The 17,453-nt window shown below is 40.6% G+C and overlaps 2 protein-coding genes across 2 annotated transcripts; one reads left to right on the top strand and one right to left on the bottom strand.

The window, feature by feature from the left end:
- The first annotated feature begins 265 nt into the window (after nt 1-265).
- Nucleotides 266-5,880, top strand: LOC146613026 (acyl-coenzyme A thioesterase 1-like). The gene is made up of 4 exons (XM_085377939.1): nt 266-371; nt 2,590-3,051; nt 3,863-4,047; nt 4,402-5,880. Exons 1-4 carry the CDS (start codon nt 269-271, stop codon nt 5,008-5,010), a joined length of 1,359 nt encoding a protein of 452 aa, XP_085234065.1. The 5' UTR covers nt 266-268; the 3' UTR covers nt 5,011-5,880.
- A 5,230-nt stretch (nt 5,881-11,110) lies between these two features.
- LOC146613025 (ubiquitin carboxyl-terminal hydrolase 37-like) lies at nt 11,111-17,275 on the bottom strand. Its single transcript, XM_085378227.1, has 17 exons — nt 17,222-17,275; nt 17,043-17,127; nt 15,469-15,549; nt 15,215-15,270; nt 14,972-15,044; nt 14,779-14,862; nt 14,223-14,278; nt 13,922-13,978; nt 13,690-13,821; nt 13,475-13,598; nt 13,238-13,389; nt 13,033-13,132; nt 12,814-12,890; nt 12,528-12,636; nt 11,860-11,917; nt 11,533-11,690; nt 11,111-11,446 (listed from the first exon to the last, which is right to left on the bottom strand). Exons 2-17 carry the CDS (start codon nt 17,076-17,078, stop codon nt 11,441-11,443), a joined length of 1,359 nt encoding a protein of 452 aa, XP_085234353.1. The 5' UTR covers nt 17,079-17,127; nt 17,222-17,275; the 3' UTR covers nt 11,111-11,440.
- Between the last annotated feature and the right edge of the window lie 178 nt (nt 17,276-17,453).

Raw genomic sequence — 17,453 nt, 5'->3', positions numbered from 1 at the left:
AAAATGTGGGGTATTATCTCAATATCCGGACATGGGTGTAAAAAATCTGTACTATCCCACACCTGGACGTTTGCTTACCCTAACGCACCTGCTTAGCCCGTGTCAGCCTGTTAGACGGTTTCAGCGCCCTCTGCCGGACACCATTTAGCATTACATTAGCTGGATTCAACAGTTTTACTACTGCAGTCACTCGGTAACATTGGTGCTTATTTACCAAAATATATTCCAGCAGAGAGCTGAACAGAACAGAGTCTGCGCAGACTTCGTCATGACGCGCATTGATCGGGAAGGGGTCTGGAGTCTGAGAGAGCGAACAACGTGCTTTAGATTAACCCGATTTAGTAAAACAGTAATTGAATCCATCCGCCTCGGTAAGTTTTGTTTTTAAGACAGAGAAGAAAATCTGAAGACATGCAGGCCACTCCCAGTTATGCGTCTGTGCTCAGATGTTTTGAAAGTGTATATAAAATACGCTTCTTCTTTTGCACAGCGAATACCTTCGTCAGAGCTGGCGTGGAGATCTCTGCAGAAGTTTAGCACTATTTAAAGTATAGTTTATTTTCTGGAAGATTTACCCAGATTCTCCAGTATAGTTTCAGACTTACCGGTAAACTAATTAAAAGTGCGATTTTTTTTTCAAAGGGAGCAAGTAACTTTACTGTTTTAGTTTTACTGCGTTTGCGTTACACCGCGCTTAAATTTCTTTGCGCTTCTACCCTAAATTTTTTTGGTAGTCTTTTTCCTTTGGTGAATTTTGACCTTTACTACAAGCATAATTTCACTAGACTGTAAATTTACTTTGACTATCATCTTGCTGAAGAAAGTCGACTATGATGGCATTATATGGGAAATTGCGCTTCCCTCTGTTTGTTTCTTGTTTGTTTCAGTATTAAAATGCACGATACAATCTAATAGTAAATTCAAAAATACATTTATGGAAGGTTGTTTCTTTTCTGTTTAACAATAATCACCAACGAAGAAGACGCACTACCACAAAACCTAGGGTAGAAGCGCAAAAATATTTAAACGACCTTTAGCCTAAAAAAACTTGGATCTGTCCGCCTGTGTGAATTATTTGAGAGGAGATTGGTTGTTGCATGGACATGATCCAAGGGCATGTCGGAGCACTGGGCGTAGGTTCAACACCTGTTTAACTGATTGTTAATACAAACATCTATTTAGCCATCCAGTGGCCTGCTGAGTTTAAATTGAGCATCAGAATTTAGAAGAGATTTTAATTTGCATTTGCAAAGAGGTCAAAGAACAACGCAGAGCGCAACAACAGAAAATAATAATAGCAAACACAGAATCATTTATAGAAACAAGGTATATACCCGCCGTGATTACAGAATACAATCAGACAAAACAATCTGTACAGTCGAGTATATCTTGTAATAGAGGATTATATAAAGACGTGATGCTATGGAGCCTTCCATTCAGCCATATCAAATTAAAACAGACAGAATCTTCCACCACAACATATTAAGGATATCCGCACTCTTTGACATCATCAGGATCCAAGAACAAACTGCCATCAGTGAGAAAACGATGCTTTAGAACAGCCACTCCCAAAGTCGAGAGTGCTGCAGCCCATTTAAAAAAAGAAAACCTAGCGGGGCCCACCCAATCTGAAATCCTCCCTCTAATTAAAATACAAAAGAAATGTATATGTTTCCTTGAAAACAAAACAAACATAAACAACTCAGGCTATAATTTGCTATTGTTACCCAATCATATGCATAATGTTAAGGCCAGTGTGTGACCCCGCCTGCCACAGGGATACAAATTTAAATACATGAGCAGAAAATTAAGGTCACAGTAATGAATAATATCACAAACTAACCACCTCGTACTACCAGTTCGAATTCACTTTTTATATAAGTAAATTAACTTGTATGAACATGTAACTACACATACTTCCGAGTAATTCCAAACCGAATTTCTGTTAATACTGTGGTCCACCTGCAGTATCTTTACAGCCCACCAGAGGGCCCCAGCCCACACTTTGGGAATCCCTGCTTTAGAAAATTACTTTGGACACTAGAATGTAGGGAAAAAATGACCTTTCACATCCAGTAACTATGTGAAAGGTCATCAAAATGCACCTGTGAGAGTTTTCTCCAGTGACTGATCAGAGCAGGAAAAATACCCAGTGTATTATTGCTTGTTTCTTTTTCTCTGCATCATTGGCATTAAATTTATGAAGTTTTACTACTGAAAATTTTGATATATCCCAGTAGACAGCTGAATTAAAATTAAATAGGTTGCTGTTTGTAACAAAGCTGAAATGTAATTTTCAGCCTTTAAAATTTCATGTGGTTAAAAAGTTGTGAGATTTAAAAAATGCTGGGACATTAAAAAGTGCCACATTTTGACCTAACACTGTATACTTTCTGGTCTGTAACTCCAGTAATCTACATAGTATGTAGCATTGCGTCCTCAAATATATTGAAGTTAAAAAAAAAAAAGATCTGATTCTGATGGTGTCGAGTGGGAAGCATTCCAAGAATGTTTCTTTTTTATTTTCCTTGCAATGACCCATTTGTCCAAATATTGAACATTCATGGAGTTCAGTCTTTGATCTTTCAGAAAAGATGTCCTCCCAAGTCAGGCTGAGGCTGCTGCCGAGCACCAGGTGTCTGTTTGATGAGCCCGTTCAGCTGAAAGTGGCCGGGCTGCGGTCAAGGCAGGTAGTCACAATCAGAGCCACATCGACCGACGAGAGAGAAGTGGTGTTCGGCTCTTCAGCCACTTACAGGGCAGATGATGGCGGAGAGGTCGACCTGAACCGAGACCCCTCACTCAACGGGAGCTACGTTGGAGTGCAGCCCATGGGTCTGCTGCAGTCACTGAAGGCAGACACTTTGCACAAGTACTTCTTCAAGAACAAAGCTCTGAACCCTCACGTGGTGAAGTTTTCTGTGCATGAGCAGGAGGCGGATGGCAGGATACTGGCAGAAGAGACAAACGAGAGGTTTTTGATGGGAGACGGGGTCAGTCGGGACCCAGTCAAAGAGGGGAACATACGAGGAGTCTTGTTTACACCCCCAGGTACTGTATGTGGTTTTCCACTTAGAAGTATTCACTATCATTACAGTGGGCCCCCCTTTTTTTTTTAACAGGTGGCGAAGGTATATTTTCTGCAAAGGGTACATCACTTTTCTTGATTCAATTTCAATTCAATTTTATTTATATAGCGCCAAATCACAACAACAGTCGCCTCAAAGTATTTATATTGTAAGGCAGACCCTACAATAATACATACAAAGAATAACCCAACAATCAAATGACCCCCTATGAGCAAGAACTTTGGCGACAGTGGGAAGGAAAAACGGCCTTTTAACAGGAAGAAACCTCCCGCAGAACCAGGCTCAGGGAGGGGCGGGGCCATCTGGGGTGAGAGAAGGAAGACAGGATAGAAGACATGTTGTGGAAGAGAGACAGAGATTAATAACAGATGTCTTGAAAGATGTCTCAGTTCCTAAAATGCATCTGGAGGACAGAGGAGGGGGTGGCTTGTCAGATTAGCTGTAATCATATTTGCACAGCTGTATCCTTTGTAGAAGTACTTATTGTACTACTTTGGGAAGTTATTTAAAAGTATCCTTAAATATAAAAAAAATGTGTTTAACACCTCTGAGATCATAAAATACAGCACTAATTGGGCTGTAATGAAACTATATGATGAAACTTACACCAAAATCACGATACATGAGTGAAAAACATTTTAATTCATATTTAAACTGGAAAACATAGATGAAGTGTTGAATATGGATCTTTTATTGTAGGGCTTTAGGTTAAAGTTGCACATTATGCATGATTATAACCTACTTACATGAAACTTTTGTTGTCTGTGTTCTAGGAGAAGGTCCGTTCCCTGCTGTGCTGGATCTGGGCACCTTCATGTCTGAGAAAAGAGCCTGTTTGTTGGCCAACAAAGGGTTTTTGGTCCTCACGATTGCTGTGTTCAGTGACAGACAAAATATGAAAGAGATACATCTGGACCCCTTTAAAGAAGCCGTGGATTTCTTACGCCACCACCCCAAGGTGGGTCCAGTGGGTGACACTTAAGCTAGCAGCGTAACTTTACAAGAACCCATGTAACTGTGTGTTCAGACCGAATGTGAAGCAAATGTTTTTGTTTTTTTTGGGAGGGGGGGGGAATGATTGCATGCGTAGTCTGTGAAATGCAGTGAACTGGTTAAAAATCAGTCAGGTTTGAAGAATTGCTTGGCAAAAAGTGAGACACTGCTTTAGGGAGTCCTAGTTATGTGTAGTTACGAGTTATGTGCCAGAACACCCATTTTTTTCTTTAAACTGTTCCAGTTTAAATGCCCAGCAGGTCACAACTTTTAATACTTTGGAATTGCCGGTTTCTGAGCTCTGTGTGTTATTTCACAGGCGGGCAGTAAAGGAGTCGGCATAATATCAAGATCAAAGGGAACAGATATCGCGCTCTCTCTTGCTGCATTCGTGCCCGGTGTGGAGGCCTTAGTTTGGATCAATGGCACCAGTGCCAGTGTGGGCACTCCCCTCTACTACAAGAAACAGCAGATCCTCTCACCCTTAATGTTTGACTTCAGCAAGGTGATTACCACCAAGTCTGGAGCAAACCTTATCAAGTATGCTACTGAAGATCCCCTGGAAGAGAAGAACAAAGGAAGCCTCGTCCCCATTGAACGAGCCAAGAGCCAGTTTCTCTTTGTGGCTGCAGAGGATGACCTCAACTGGGACAGCAAGGCCTACATGGACCAGATGGTGGAGAGACTGAAGCGTCGTGGGAAGGAGAACTTTGAGACTGTTTTTTATCCTGGAGCTGGACATTTGCTGGAGCCACCCTATGGACCCTTCTGTTCCTCTGCTTTCCATGGGATGCTTAGCTTCTCAGTGGTGTGGGGAGGGGAGCCCAGGGCCCACGCAGCAGCAGAGATTCACCTGTGGAAGAAGATAGAGGAGTTCTTTAGAACTCACCTGAGTTGTGATGCTGCACAGGCTAAAGCCAATTTATAAACAGGATTTGAAAGATAAAACAAAAAACAACTATTGAATATATTATTTTATTTGCTTGTGAATATTTTCTGTTCTGTCTTTGAATGCATTTCATGTTTGATTTTAATATCAGAATACTTTAATAATTCCTCAGGGAATTATGTGGGTTACAGTTACTCCAGGACAACAGTAAATGGCCTGTATTTGTATAGCGCTTTTCTAGTCCCCAAGGACCCCAAAGCGCTTTATACATCCAGTCATTCGCCCATTCACACACACATTCACACACTGGTGATGGCAAGCTACACTGTAGCCACAGCCACCCTGGGGCGCACTGACAGAGGCAGTAACTTCTTCCTCACCTCATCAAGCTCTTCTGACTGCTGCTGAGCTCCAAAGCTTTTTACCTGCTTGGAATTTGTGTTGACTGAATACATAAATTCATAAATCAAGTTTAATACAATGGCAGCAAAGATTAAAAGAAATATTTGTGTTCAGCTTGTGAGTGACCATCCTACAGCTATCTGGGTGAGGTCACTACCAGAAAACAGCAAGGAAGGAGACCAAAGACGCCACCTGGGAGATATCGCTACAGAATAAATGTTACAATACAAATGCGAACACACAGGAAAAAAAGGTTAAACCATACAAGACCAACTCCAAGTTAAAGAACTGCATTATTATAGCACATTTCTAAAGTATATTTCACTACCACAGTAGTACAAGGATGAAAATGGCACCACAGAAAACTAGCACATTACTCATCAATGCTGCTCTTTTTTATGATAAATAACAATGTATTTTAAAATACTGATGTATTGAAAAACAAGACAAATTAAGTGTAAAAACCTTTGACTTGTGGTTGTGAAAGTATTTGCACCACTATCAACTACAGCAGACTCCAAATGCGATTTTGTCATCCTTTAATAGGTAGAAAATGGAGAAATTAAAGTAGAAATGACTAAGTCCTACATTTGTGAGTGTTAAACAAATGTATTCCTGCTTCAGCATTTAACTGTAATGACAGATTAACTGCTAACAGACATTATCTGTTTATTAAACTCAAGAATTAAACATAATTGAATTTATGACTGTTTTATAGGTTCACCTTATTTGTTTACCAATCTAATGTCAGTCATCTCAACTCTGTATTGTCTTTGGTTGCTAGACTAACAAGCCAGTCCAAAACACTCTTTTCTGCTTTGGGGCGGGACAAGTGGTAAAGGTTCAGGTGAACCTGTGGGACCTGACACAGAAGCTAAGTCCTAAGAATTAGTGATGGGAATTCCGGCTCTTTTTAGAGAACCGGCTCTTTCAGCTCGGCTCACTAAAAAGAGACGGCTCTTTCGGCTCTTCAGGTTGTTTTGTTGCTTTAATTAATTTATTATTAACAACAATATAAAATTATGCACAAAAGGAATTACTAATGTAAAAAAAAAAAAAAAGTGGTTTTATTTATGTATGTTTATATATAAATATATACAGTGGCCCCTAGAGATAAAGCCCGTACAAACTCCAAAAAGCACGTACAAATTCTAAAGGACGTAGAAACTCCAAAACACATTTCTAGCGTTAACTGAACTTCCAAAACAGAGCTACCTAGATCACTTAAATTACACAATTGAAAGCATATGTGTATTGTTTGTGTATTTATACACAGGCACTCATATATATTCAAATAATTTAAAGAAAACGTTCATTTATCGATAAAACAGGCGGAGCGAGAACACATCCGGGACTTTTTCGCGTTCTCGGCTTGATGCATACTTTGAATTGGAACAGTACTTGGTCTCCGACTGATGACGTATCACGAGTACACGAGAACACAAGTACAAACAAGAGAAAGGGCCTATGCTTCAGGTTTAATATGGACAAGTAAATGTGTGTCTATGTGGGGGCCCACTAGTACAAATGTGGTTTAAGTTGACAATAACTGTTTTAGTTGTACCCTGGGGCATTTCAAAGGTGAAAGCCATTCCACTTTAAAGGTATAAGGTTTTATGAGTGAAACCAGAGTTAGGACTTAGGAGGCCTGGTGTTTTATTTTGAAAATCTTAATTTATATACCATGCAGTAATTGTTACAACATTGGGTTTTATTTTTGTTCATTTCATAAGAAAGTAACTGTTTTCAGTTCATTTTTTCCTTTCCCAAATAAATACCTAGTCATATACAGCAGTACAATGAACCCAGCCCAATCTCACGCTAGCTTTTACCATAGCTTTGTGGGAATGGGCAATTGTTTGCATCGTCTGTCACACCAACCCTCTGCATGTCCTCCTTCACTACATCCACAAACCTCCTCTGTGGCGTTTCTTCTTTGTAACATAAATCTGTAACATATTGTTAAATAGTCTAGTCCAGGGGTCGGCAACCAGCTGTGGCACGCGAAAGGTTGTTAAGGTTAAGGTTGTCTCCTTGACCTGGAGACAACATATAAGATGACACCGCCATGGACCTCAACCTGCAGGCTTTGTGTTACCTGTTTCTTTATACAGGAGCATGTAGGGGTGGACTGCCTTTTTATTTGATTACCCTTTTCTCATGTTTTTCTTAGTTAGGGACATTTTGGGGGACGTTATACTCTTACTTGTTAAACACATGCTCCCATCCACTCTCTTGGTCCAGAAGCTCCATAATCCAAGTGTCCCAACTCAGGTCTGATGGCATTTTTTCAGTGGTGCTTTTAACCTCTTGGGAACTTTCACTACATTCCTTACTTGATGCAGAAAGAAGAAACGAGTCAGGGATGCATAGCAAGCACAACAAGACACCAGCAGCCCAACCTTTCACCAACTGAAGACATTTGCAGCACCATAAAACATGACAGAGAAGAGCTGGGACTATGTGAAAGGGTGAAGTGCTGCAGTAAAGTTGCAATGGTCCTATCTTTTATACAGTCTATGGTTCACTCTATTAAGATGTGATTATTTCCAAGGTCCATTTAGTTTTAGTTAGCTGAAGCTAAACCAGAAGTTAAAACGAGATGGTGAAAAACATTTTTAGTTAATGTTACGACTGTTGTCGTAATGTTGTCTCATATGTAAATCTGAGTGTGCAGGTGCCTTTCCGTGATTGGTGCATCCATGGGACGGCCCATACAGATTGGCTAATGACCTGGAGACAACATATAAGATGACACCGCCATGGACCTCAACCGGCAGGCTTTGTGTTACCTGTTTCTTTATACAGGAGCATGTAGGGGTGGACTGCCTTTTTATTTGATTACCCTTTTCTCATGTTTTTCTTAGTTAGGGAGATAAGACATTGTCATTTGGTTTTATTCTTTTCATAAATAAGTTTTGTACATCCTTTAGATACGGTCCCTTTTGTTTGTTGTTTTGGGGTCCACCCCGAAGCTATAGTTCGCTCCTTTCCTTTGTTAGAATTCAATCACTGTGAAAAAAAATCACCATCAAAATTGTACTGGTTGTGTGATGTGCTGCTTGGGGTCAGACAGGGGTGGATCACCCTTATATTATGGTCTGGCCACCCTTAGAAAGGCCATAACACTAACTAAAATGAAAATTAAAACTAGACTTATAACTGGCTGGTGTCCTTACCAGTGACCTTGGGTCTGAACTGTGGGCTCCTCTTTCCAGGTGTTCGTACTGCCTGAGTGGGACCAAGATGTGCTATCTCGCCTCTTTTGGGTTTTCTGCATGTTTCTGGCTCAACATGCAAGTATCCACTTCTTGACGTTCGCTGTTGGTTGCAGCCACTTGAGGTTTTTGGGCTCATTTGGGTTCTCAACACTGGGTGACTTTGATGGGAGTGAAAGCATCCTCACAACATAAATCACCACACTACCTGCTTTTGTTTCAGATTTTTTCTTTATCCTTGTTAACATGTTTGGGTACTGGGTTTACCTGTAATGCATTTTGTGCTCCAAAAGCTGTTATTTTGTGCAGCTGTGCTCCAAAAGCTGTTAGCATGACCTTTTTTATCATTAGATTGTGCCACACCAGCATCTGAGAGAAAAGCTTTGAGTTTGATTTTGTGTTTGTTTTGCAGGCACTCAGGAGAATAAGTCATGATGTTTCTTGTGTTTGTCATGCTAGTATCTCAGTGCTTGTCAATCACCAGTCAACAGTGTCACCACTGTGAACAACATCCTTCGACTGTTCGAGCCAAAACCTTCGAGAAGTCCCTGCAGCCGCTTCAAAACTCATCACTGAGCTCGATCTCTCTTTTAACACGCTGGAGACAACAATGAAAGAGGACTTTCTTTCATATGCTGCTTTGAGGGCTTTGTTCGTGAATAACAACAGAATCAAAACCATCCATGAAGAGACATTTCACCCGCTGATTAATTTGGAGAAACTGGACTTCCACAAACCAGTTGGAGACTTTGTCTTCTGGATGGTTTCAGAAGCTGATTTCTCTCCACTATTTCAATCTTTTGGGAAAAAAATATACAACACTGAGTCCGGGAAACCTTTTCGTGCCACTGAGGAGCTTGAAGACCCTCTATTTTTGAGGAGCTTTCCTTCAGTCTGTCAGTGAAAGGGATTTTGTTGAACCTTGAAACTGCCGTGACCCTGTCCAAAGACCAGCTGGCCACCTGGCCGGGTCAGTCATGGATATTCACAAATACCCCATAGTACTGGTGGAAAAGAAATATCGAGGGAAAATCCATGTTCAGACCATGTTCAGTGTGTCGTGACACTTGCACGATGGAAGAACACACCCACTTGTTGGTGCCAGAAGAGCCACTGAGAAATTATTGTTTTAGCTGGCTCATTACAAGTCGATGGCTGGTCACCTGGAATAGCATAAAACTCTGGAGCGAATAATTGCCCGATTTTACTGGCCAGGAAACTGTTTTAGACTTAGAGCTTTTTATTGTCATTGTGCAGTTTCTTGCACAGTGAAATTGGGTAAGTGGAGAGCATAGAGCCGCTGTATCTGTGCGCACCACCATCTTGCATTTCTTGCATGTTTGGATATGCGCCGATGGTGTGCGTCCAATGGTGTCAGCTGGTGAACCAGCTGGTCATTCAAAAAGCACCTTTATGCCCCTCACCATTAATGGAGGTCCCATTTGAGCGCATTGGCATGGACCTCATTTTATCGATGAGAAAAAGAAAGTCTTTAGTTCAGCTGTTGTTAACTGATCTTGACTTTGTTAATTAAACACTGCAAACCTGCCTTCAGTGTGTCCTGTACATGAGGTCATTTAGTACACCACAGCACGGTGAGTTTTTTTGAGCTGATGAAGTTCAGCCAAAACAGGAAACTTGCAGCAGGAGACAGCAACTTGTTAAAATGTTATAAAAGGTACAATGAAAGATTTTCACCCTACAGGGTTGTCAATGATCCAAGGATAAATGTCTAATTTGGTAAAAATTTTATAAGCCATTTCTGGAGAGACTGCAGTGGAAATGTTGTCACTTTTGGACTTTGCTACCTGCAGCTAAACATTTGCAGCTAAATCATTTATTTAAAAGCAGAAGCTGCAACTGATCGAGGGAATATTTGTCTGAAAACTTAAACTGAACTCCAAGGGTACCATTGCTCCAGCTTACCATCTTTACCTGAGTGAATCAGTTTGTTGAACAATCTAAATGATTCAGAAACTTCTGTGACATCAACTTAACTAAGGCTCATTACAAATTTCACAAAACACTGCTGAATACTTTTAATATTTTTTTATTAGTTATTTTTGTTTTTGTTGTTATTTTGATTTTAATAAAACAAAATAAAATAAAGAATTAAATCATTTCTTTGTTTTTTTAAATTTAATTTATTTTACAAATAAATTAATAATAATATTAATAACAACAATAAAATTAGTGCTGTCAGCGTAAACGTCATTAGGTAAAATGACGTTAACGCTGACAGCACTAATTTGTTGTTTCCAGAGAGCAAGCCAAACACTGGTCCAGAAAAGGACGATCTCTAGTAGATTTTGTTTTAACCTCCTAGGACCTGGTGTCCACATATGTAGACATAACATTTTGGGTTGTCTAGACCAAAATACAAAATTTTGCTCTTCAAAAACCTGATATCCACTTATGAGGGAGGACATTACACTGCCACTGTTCAATCGAAATTTAAAATGAATGTCCTCATATGTGGATCTCATTCTTTTGAGAAACAAAAAAAAGATAGTCCGAATCTGATGTCTTTGTTTTTACATTCATCAGGTCCCAATCAACCCAAATGGCACAGAGAAATTAAAAATGCATGCCATGAAAGTTCAGGTCTTAGGAGGTTAAAAATGTCCCTGCTGATGAGACCAGTGAATGTGGGGCGACGGTGGCAAGAAAAAACTCCCTCCTGGAGGAAGAAATCTTGGGAGGACCAGGCTCTCTGGGAGGACCCTTCCTCCTGAGGGCAATACTTACCTATACTTGTCCTCCAGTGTGCGATGGTGGGCTGGGACGACTGCTTTTCCTTCTCAGCATGACGATGACCTTAACTTCCTTCCTTCCTTCCACTTCCTGTTTCAGAACTGAGAATGAAGACAAAACTGGTTAACAAGGTAACAGGACATTTAAAAATTCTCTCACTTCAGGATGAGATGCTGTGTCTTCTTACGTTTCTCTTGTAAAACAGGATGTAGGCCGAGTGCTGCTGTTCCTCACAAACTGCAGATCCAGTTGTGTGGAGCACCTGTGCGTCATTATAGGTGAGCCAGCGATCTGATGTAGAGTGCTGACTCTCCTCAGGATGGACAGAACTACAGATGTAGTGTCCTGAAATCACATTAAGACAAATGAATCCAACTTCTGGAAGTCAACTGATTCAAGCAAACAGTGATTTTGACTTAGTGCTTCTTAGAACATCAAAAGCTTTTGTGTGTGAGTCCTTCACTGAAAAGTAGCAAGTTTTCATTTTCTGTTTGTCACAAGTCTGTTGTTTTACCTGACTCTGTGCCTCCATAATGACTGATGATGCTGACAATACTATAACAGCCACCACCCTGAGAAGGAACAAATCCAAAGAGTGTTAGTTTCATAAAGTCTCACATCAGTGCCACAATTAAGCTGATTTGCTGAGGCTACGTCCACACTAATGCGTTTTCGTTTGAAAACACATCGTTTTCTCTCCGCTTTGACCTCCCGTCCACACTGAGACGGCGTTTTCCTCAAGGAAAAACACAGCATCTTGAAAACGCTCTCGAAAACGCATACATTTCAAAACGGAGTTGTCCCGTCGCAGTGTGGACACTCGAAAACGCAGACTTTCTAAAACGATGACGCATTTTAGTCATGTGATGCAGTCATGTGAGCAATTAAACAAAGATAAGCCGAGTGCATTATACAGCAGTTGTTTTGATTGCTCTCAACTTTGACAGCCCTAAAAACGATTAATATCAGTTTGTACATGCTCCGGATAGCTTTTCTTCAAATTCTGTAATTCTCACTCACTTTTGCGCATGCGCAGGACTGGAACATAGGCGTTTTCGGCCGTTTCAATGCAGACGCACAACTATTTGAAAATGACTGAAAACGCTAGTGTGGACACGGAGTTTTCAAATCTATCCGGGCTAGTGTGGACGTAGCCTGAGACGTTCTGCAGTCTGTTTTTACCTGATTGGATGGCACCACCAAGTCCCTCTGCAGCCTGACGGGGTCATCCACCTTCTGAATCTTGTAGGTTTGTGTAAAGCCAAACCTCTTCAGATGCAAGATCAGAACTCTGGCAGAAAAGAAAAAAAACACAAACAAGGCAGAAAATAAGAAGAATGAGTGTCAAACACAAACAGAAGATGGGAGAAAACGACTGCTCAAATATTGTCTCGAAAAACTCTGATATTTGATGCGCCACAGTTTGGAAACCTGGTCAGTCGATCAATTCTGATGTGACCTTACTCACCTTGGCAGTGTATCAAAAGACGACTTCAGTTCTGAGGCCGTCCCTCCACAATCACAGCGATATTCTATTTCTTCTTCCTGAACAACAGCACAGAGAAAACAGGCTTTATGGTAGAAAGAAATCTCAACATATGCACACACACGCATACACACAAACACTAACAAAAAAGGTGTGTTAAGATCGCTGATACGACAACTCTATTGGAATTTGTGATCTTACCTTCAAGTATGTCTCTAACATGTTTATCACAGACCCCTCTGGAACCAGGTCAAGAGACAAACTGGTGAATTCCTCTTGCTGTGATGAGTGGTGACCGCAGCTACACATTTCAGGAGTAACGTAGTTAAAGTAAAGATCAGGTACGTGGAAAAGAGGTATATGAAAATATTGCAACCAGCTCTGCGTTTCTGAAAGACAGGCTTACCTCTTGCATGTCCTCATGTTCTCCATTTTAAAAATGTGATGGTCTTCTACTGGGCAGGTATAACTTTGGCCCAGGAGAGCTGCGTTCCTCTCCAGGCGAGGTGTGAGCCTTTTGACCTCATTGAGGAACAATGTTAGGAATTCATGAGCGTCCTGAAAGAAAAGCAGAGAGATTTAAAACAGTACATCAAAATCAGAAGGTAAAGCAAAAAACGAAATGTCCAAATAGCTGACGCACTTTCTGTGCACTGCCGGTGTATTCGGCAGCTTGATTGCTGAATGCCTTCTTAAAAGCTCTTAGGTGGTGATCTTTAAGGCCATAATCTGTCGACCCATGACAGTCCCTGACATCAATAAGCCTTCTGTAGAAAGGAAGGGTAAACAGACATTTCTGCTGTTAGATCTCTTTGTTCTTCAGGTGTTTGAAGAAAGTAGAAGGTTGACGTAGCGCACCTTAAGAGCTGAGCTTCTGGATCTGTGCTCCACAAAACCCCCTGACGCCTGATGTCTCTTATGAACTCCTCAATGTTGAGGAGGCTCTGCAGGCAGGAGTTCATGTAGCAGGTGTTTCCGATGTTTGGAAACCTGACACACACGCGCAACGTTTACAGTATCAGTGTAAAATAATTCATTTTCTCCACTTTGACAAAGTGACCTTTGATCTTTGTGCACCACGTGTACTCACCCGAAGCGGTCTATAGTCCCAGTTTGACTTTTTATTTTTTTCCCACCGCGTGCTACACTGCTCCAAAAAGGTAAAAACACAAACACAAAATTAGGAAAGATGTCAAGATTCTGAGCAGTGTATGTGCATGTATGCATGAGCTTTGACGCTGAAACATTTTGGAGGACGTCCAAAAGTAGTAAAAAAGATGTAAATACACAAGGTGGAAGACAAATGCCAATAAAAGGGAAATAAAACAGCTCCAACTAAACCACTGCTATAAATATCTCCAGCAGCATTAAAGAGTGGCGCATTTCTTTACCTCTGATGAGACGTAGAAGGAATTTCCTTCTCTGCCACGTTTTGTTTGTGTAATTTCTGTTTAGAAACAAGAAAACCAACATCAGTAATGGCATAAAACAAACATACCAAGGGAGTCTCTCCATGAAAAGTGTCCAGTTAGAAAATTTGGTATTATTTCATATTATTTATCACTTTAGTGAGCTGTCAGCTCATGAAGCAGATATATAGGAATATCTTTAAATAAAATAAAAACAATTTATTCATGCTTTAAATTGAGTTTTAAAGTTTGTCCTATGAAATACAAAATCCTTCATTTGGTTGTGATCAAAATTCAGTTTTTACAGAAATCATCCATGAAGCTTCATTAAAAGATTCAAAAATGCTTATTTACCATAAAAAATATTTAGAGAAACATCCTGCAAGTCCCTTCAAACTTACCTTTCTGTGAAAAAAAACCGTTTAAACATCTTTGAACTTAATTTGAGGACATAGATGTGCTAAATTGCTCTTAATTCTTCTCATTTAACTGTGATGAGTAAATGCTTGATGACAGGGACTCTTTCCATAAAACATACCTTCCAGAATTTAAAAAGAAACCAGCGACACTTCTTTTGTGTCTTCACAGTGCTGCTCTCTGCCTCTGCATCGCTGTCAGTTTGCTGCAGAGGACGAACAAACATAAGTTTATTAAAAAAGTAAAGTCACTTTAAATTAACAAGTGCAATTTAAAGAGAAAGTGCATTTCATATGTTTTGAGTAAAAGCAAACCGAGGAACAGCAGAAGTGTCTCCATTTTCTCTTCTTCTTTTGACCATTTTCAGCAACAGAAGCATCCGGGATGCTGATGAGGACAAAAGTGTAAATGTTATTTTTCAAAGTGGAAAATTTTAACAAGGAGTACATGCTGGAGATTGCAGATAAAAATTAATAACTGTAATGGAACAAAATCATGTAACTAAACCACTGCTATAAATATCTCCAGCAGCATTAAAGAGTGACACATTTCTTTACCTCTGATGAGACGTAGAAGGACTTTCCGTCTCTGCCACGTTTTGTTTGTGTGATTTCTGTTTAGAAACAAGAAAACCAACATCAGTAATGGCATAAAACAAAGTATATGGTAAGAAAATACAATATCCTTCATTTGGATTCAAAATTCAGTTTTTACAGAAATCATCCAAGAAGCTTCCTTAAAAGTTTCAAAAATGCTTATTTACCATAAGAAAATATTCAGAGAAACGTGCTGCGAGTCTCTTCAAACTTACCTTTCTGTGAAAAAGAAGTTTAAACATCTTTGGACTTGATGTGATCGCAGCCAAAATCTCCTCAGCTTTGCAAAAGTTCAACTGAAAACAAGCAGTCAGAGGTTGTATATTTATAAACTTTCAGCATAGAACGTTCATACCCTGAACAGCAAACATCATCATTATGATGTATGGGGCTAATTTGCATATTTTGGAATGTATGCTCATTTGAACTGTATGGCACTCGTCTCCAAGCAACTGCTACAAAATACAGGTCAAGTCAAGTGGCTTTTATTGTCATTTTAACCACGTGCAGAGGTACTGTACAGAGTGAAATGAGACAGCGTTCCTCCGAGACCCTGGTGCTATATATGACATATATGGACAACCCCAGGACTACATAAAGTGCAGTGTGCATAAATTGCAAAAATAAACAAGACAAAACAGTGCAAAACTAGACAGAACAGGACGATACAGACACAAGACAATGGAAATGTGCAAAATGCTGAGTATTGTGCAAAAGTAACTAACGTGTGTGAAGGTGTGCGTGTGCCAGTGCAGTCACTGAGTGTTCAGGGGTCTGACGGCTTGTGGGAAGAAACTTTTCCGTAGTTTGGTAGTGAGGGCCCGGATGTTCTGGGACCTCTTTCCAGAAGGCAGCAGGGTGAAGAGTGTGTTTGAAGGCTGTGTGGGGTCCTCCAGCGAGCGGGTGTTATAAGGAGGGGAGAGGGACTCCAATAATCTTCTCAGCTGCTCTCACAATCCGTTATAGAGTACTGCGATCTAATGCGCTGCAGTTACCATACCAGACAGTGATGCAGCTACTTAGGATGCTCTTGTTAGTCCCACTGTAAAAGGTGGTGAGAATGGATGGTGGGAGATGGGCTTTCCTCAGCTTCTGCTTGAAGTAGAGACGCTGCTGGGCCTTCTTGGTTATGGAGCTGGTGTTGAGGGAGCAGGAGAGGTTCTCCGCCAGGTGGACACCAAGAAATCTGGTGCTCTTGACGACCTCCACAGAGGATCCATTCATGTTAAGTGGGCAGTGATCCCACTGTGCTCTCCTGAAGTCAACAATCTCTTTTGTTTTGTCCACGTTCAGAGACAGGTTGTTGACTCTACACCTCTACAGATGGCCCGCAGTGCAACCCTTCAGCTTCCTAGTCCTATATACAAATTTAAAGACCTAGGAGACTTACTTCTCGTCACAGAGTTGTAGCATTCACAAGATTTTCAGAAAACTTGAACTCAAGGTCAAGGTCACTGATATTCAAACTGACCCCAGAACTTTAGTAGATGCACCAATGGTATCAATTCAAAATCCTACGCTTCTCGTTCTCGAATTATTGTCTTGACCAAGCTGAGTATACAATTATGAAACAATCATTTTCCATTTTTATTTCACTATCTGTAACTAAGACAAATAAACAGTATTTGGGACACAAGTCACTATTAAAGTGGTTAGTGAGACTCCACATCTGATAACAGTATAACACACTGCTTATTTATGTAAAATTGTCATCAATAAATGTGTTCAAAACAGAAGCTACACTGGCTTTAAAAGTTTTTGTTAACTCTGACTACCTGTCTGCTCTTACCTGTTTCTTTTGCTCTCTGCTGTCTTCATCCTCCATCCAACTCTACAGCTATTGTTTGTGATGACACGATGAAACTGAAGGGTGTCTGGGCACCGAAAAAAGAAAAGAAGAGAGATTGGATTAGGCTGCAGCTGGCGTGCCATTCTCTCACTTCAGGATGAGATGCTGTGTCTTCTTACGTTAATCTTGTAAAACAGGATGTAGGCTGAGTGCTGCTGTTCCTCACAAGCTGCAGATCCAGTTGTGTGGAGCACCTGTGCGTCATTATAGGTGAGCCAAGGATCTGATGTAGAGTGTGGACTCTCCTCGGGATGGACAGAATTACAGATGCAGCAGCTGTTTCCGATGTACCTTCACCTGAATGGGCTCATCAAACATACATTTGATGCTTGGCAGCAGCTTCAGTCTCAC

This window comes from Diplotaxodon limnothrissa, linkage group LG18 (assembly GCF_057381915.1).
Source record: "Diplotaxodon limnothrissa isolate DT_005_m linkage group LG18, D_limnothrissa_male_GT1.1, whole genome shotgun sequence".
Taxonomy (NCBI): domain Eukaryota; kingdom Metazoa; phylum Chordata; class Actinopteri; order Cichliformes; family Cichlidae; genus Diplotaxodon; species Diplotaxodon limnothrissa.
Note: the sequence above shows the minus strand (reverse complement) of the source record. Positions and strands in the feature narration are given on the sequence as shown.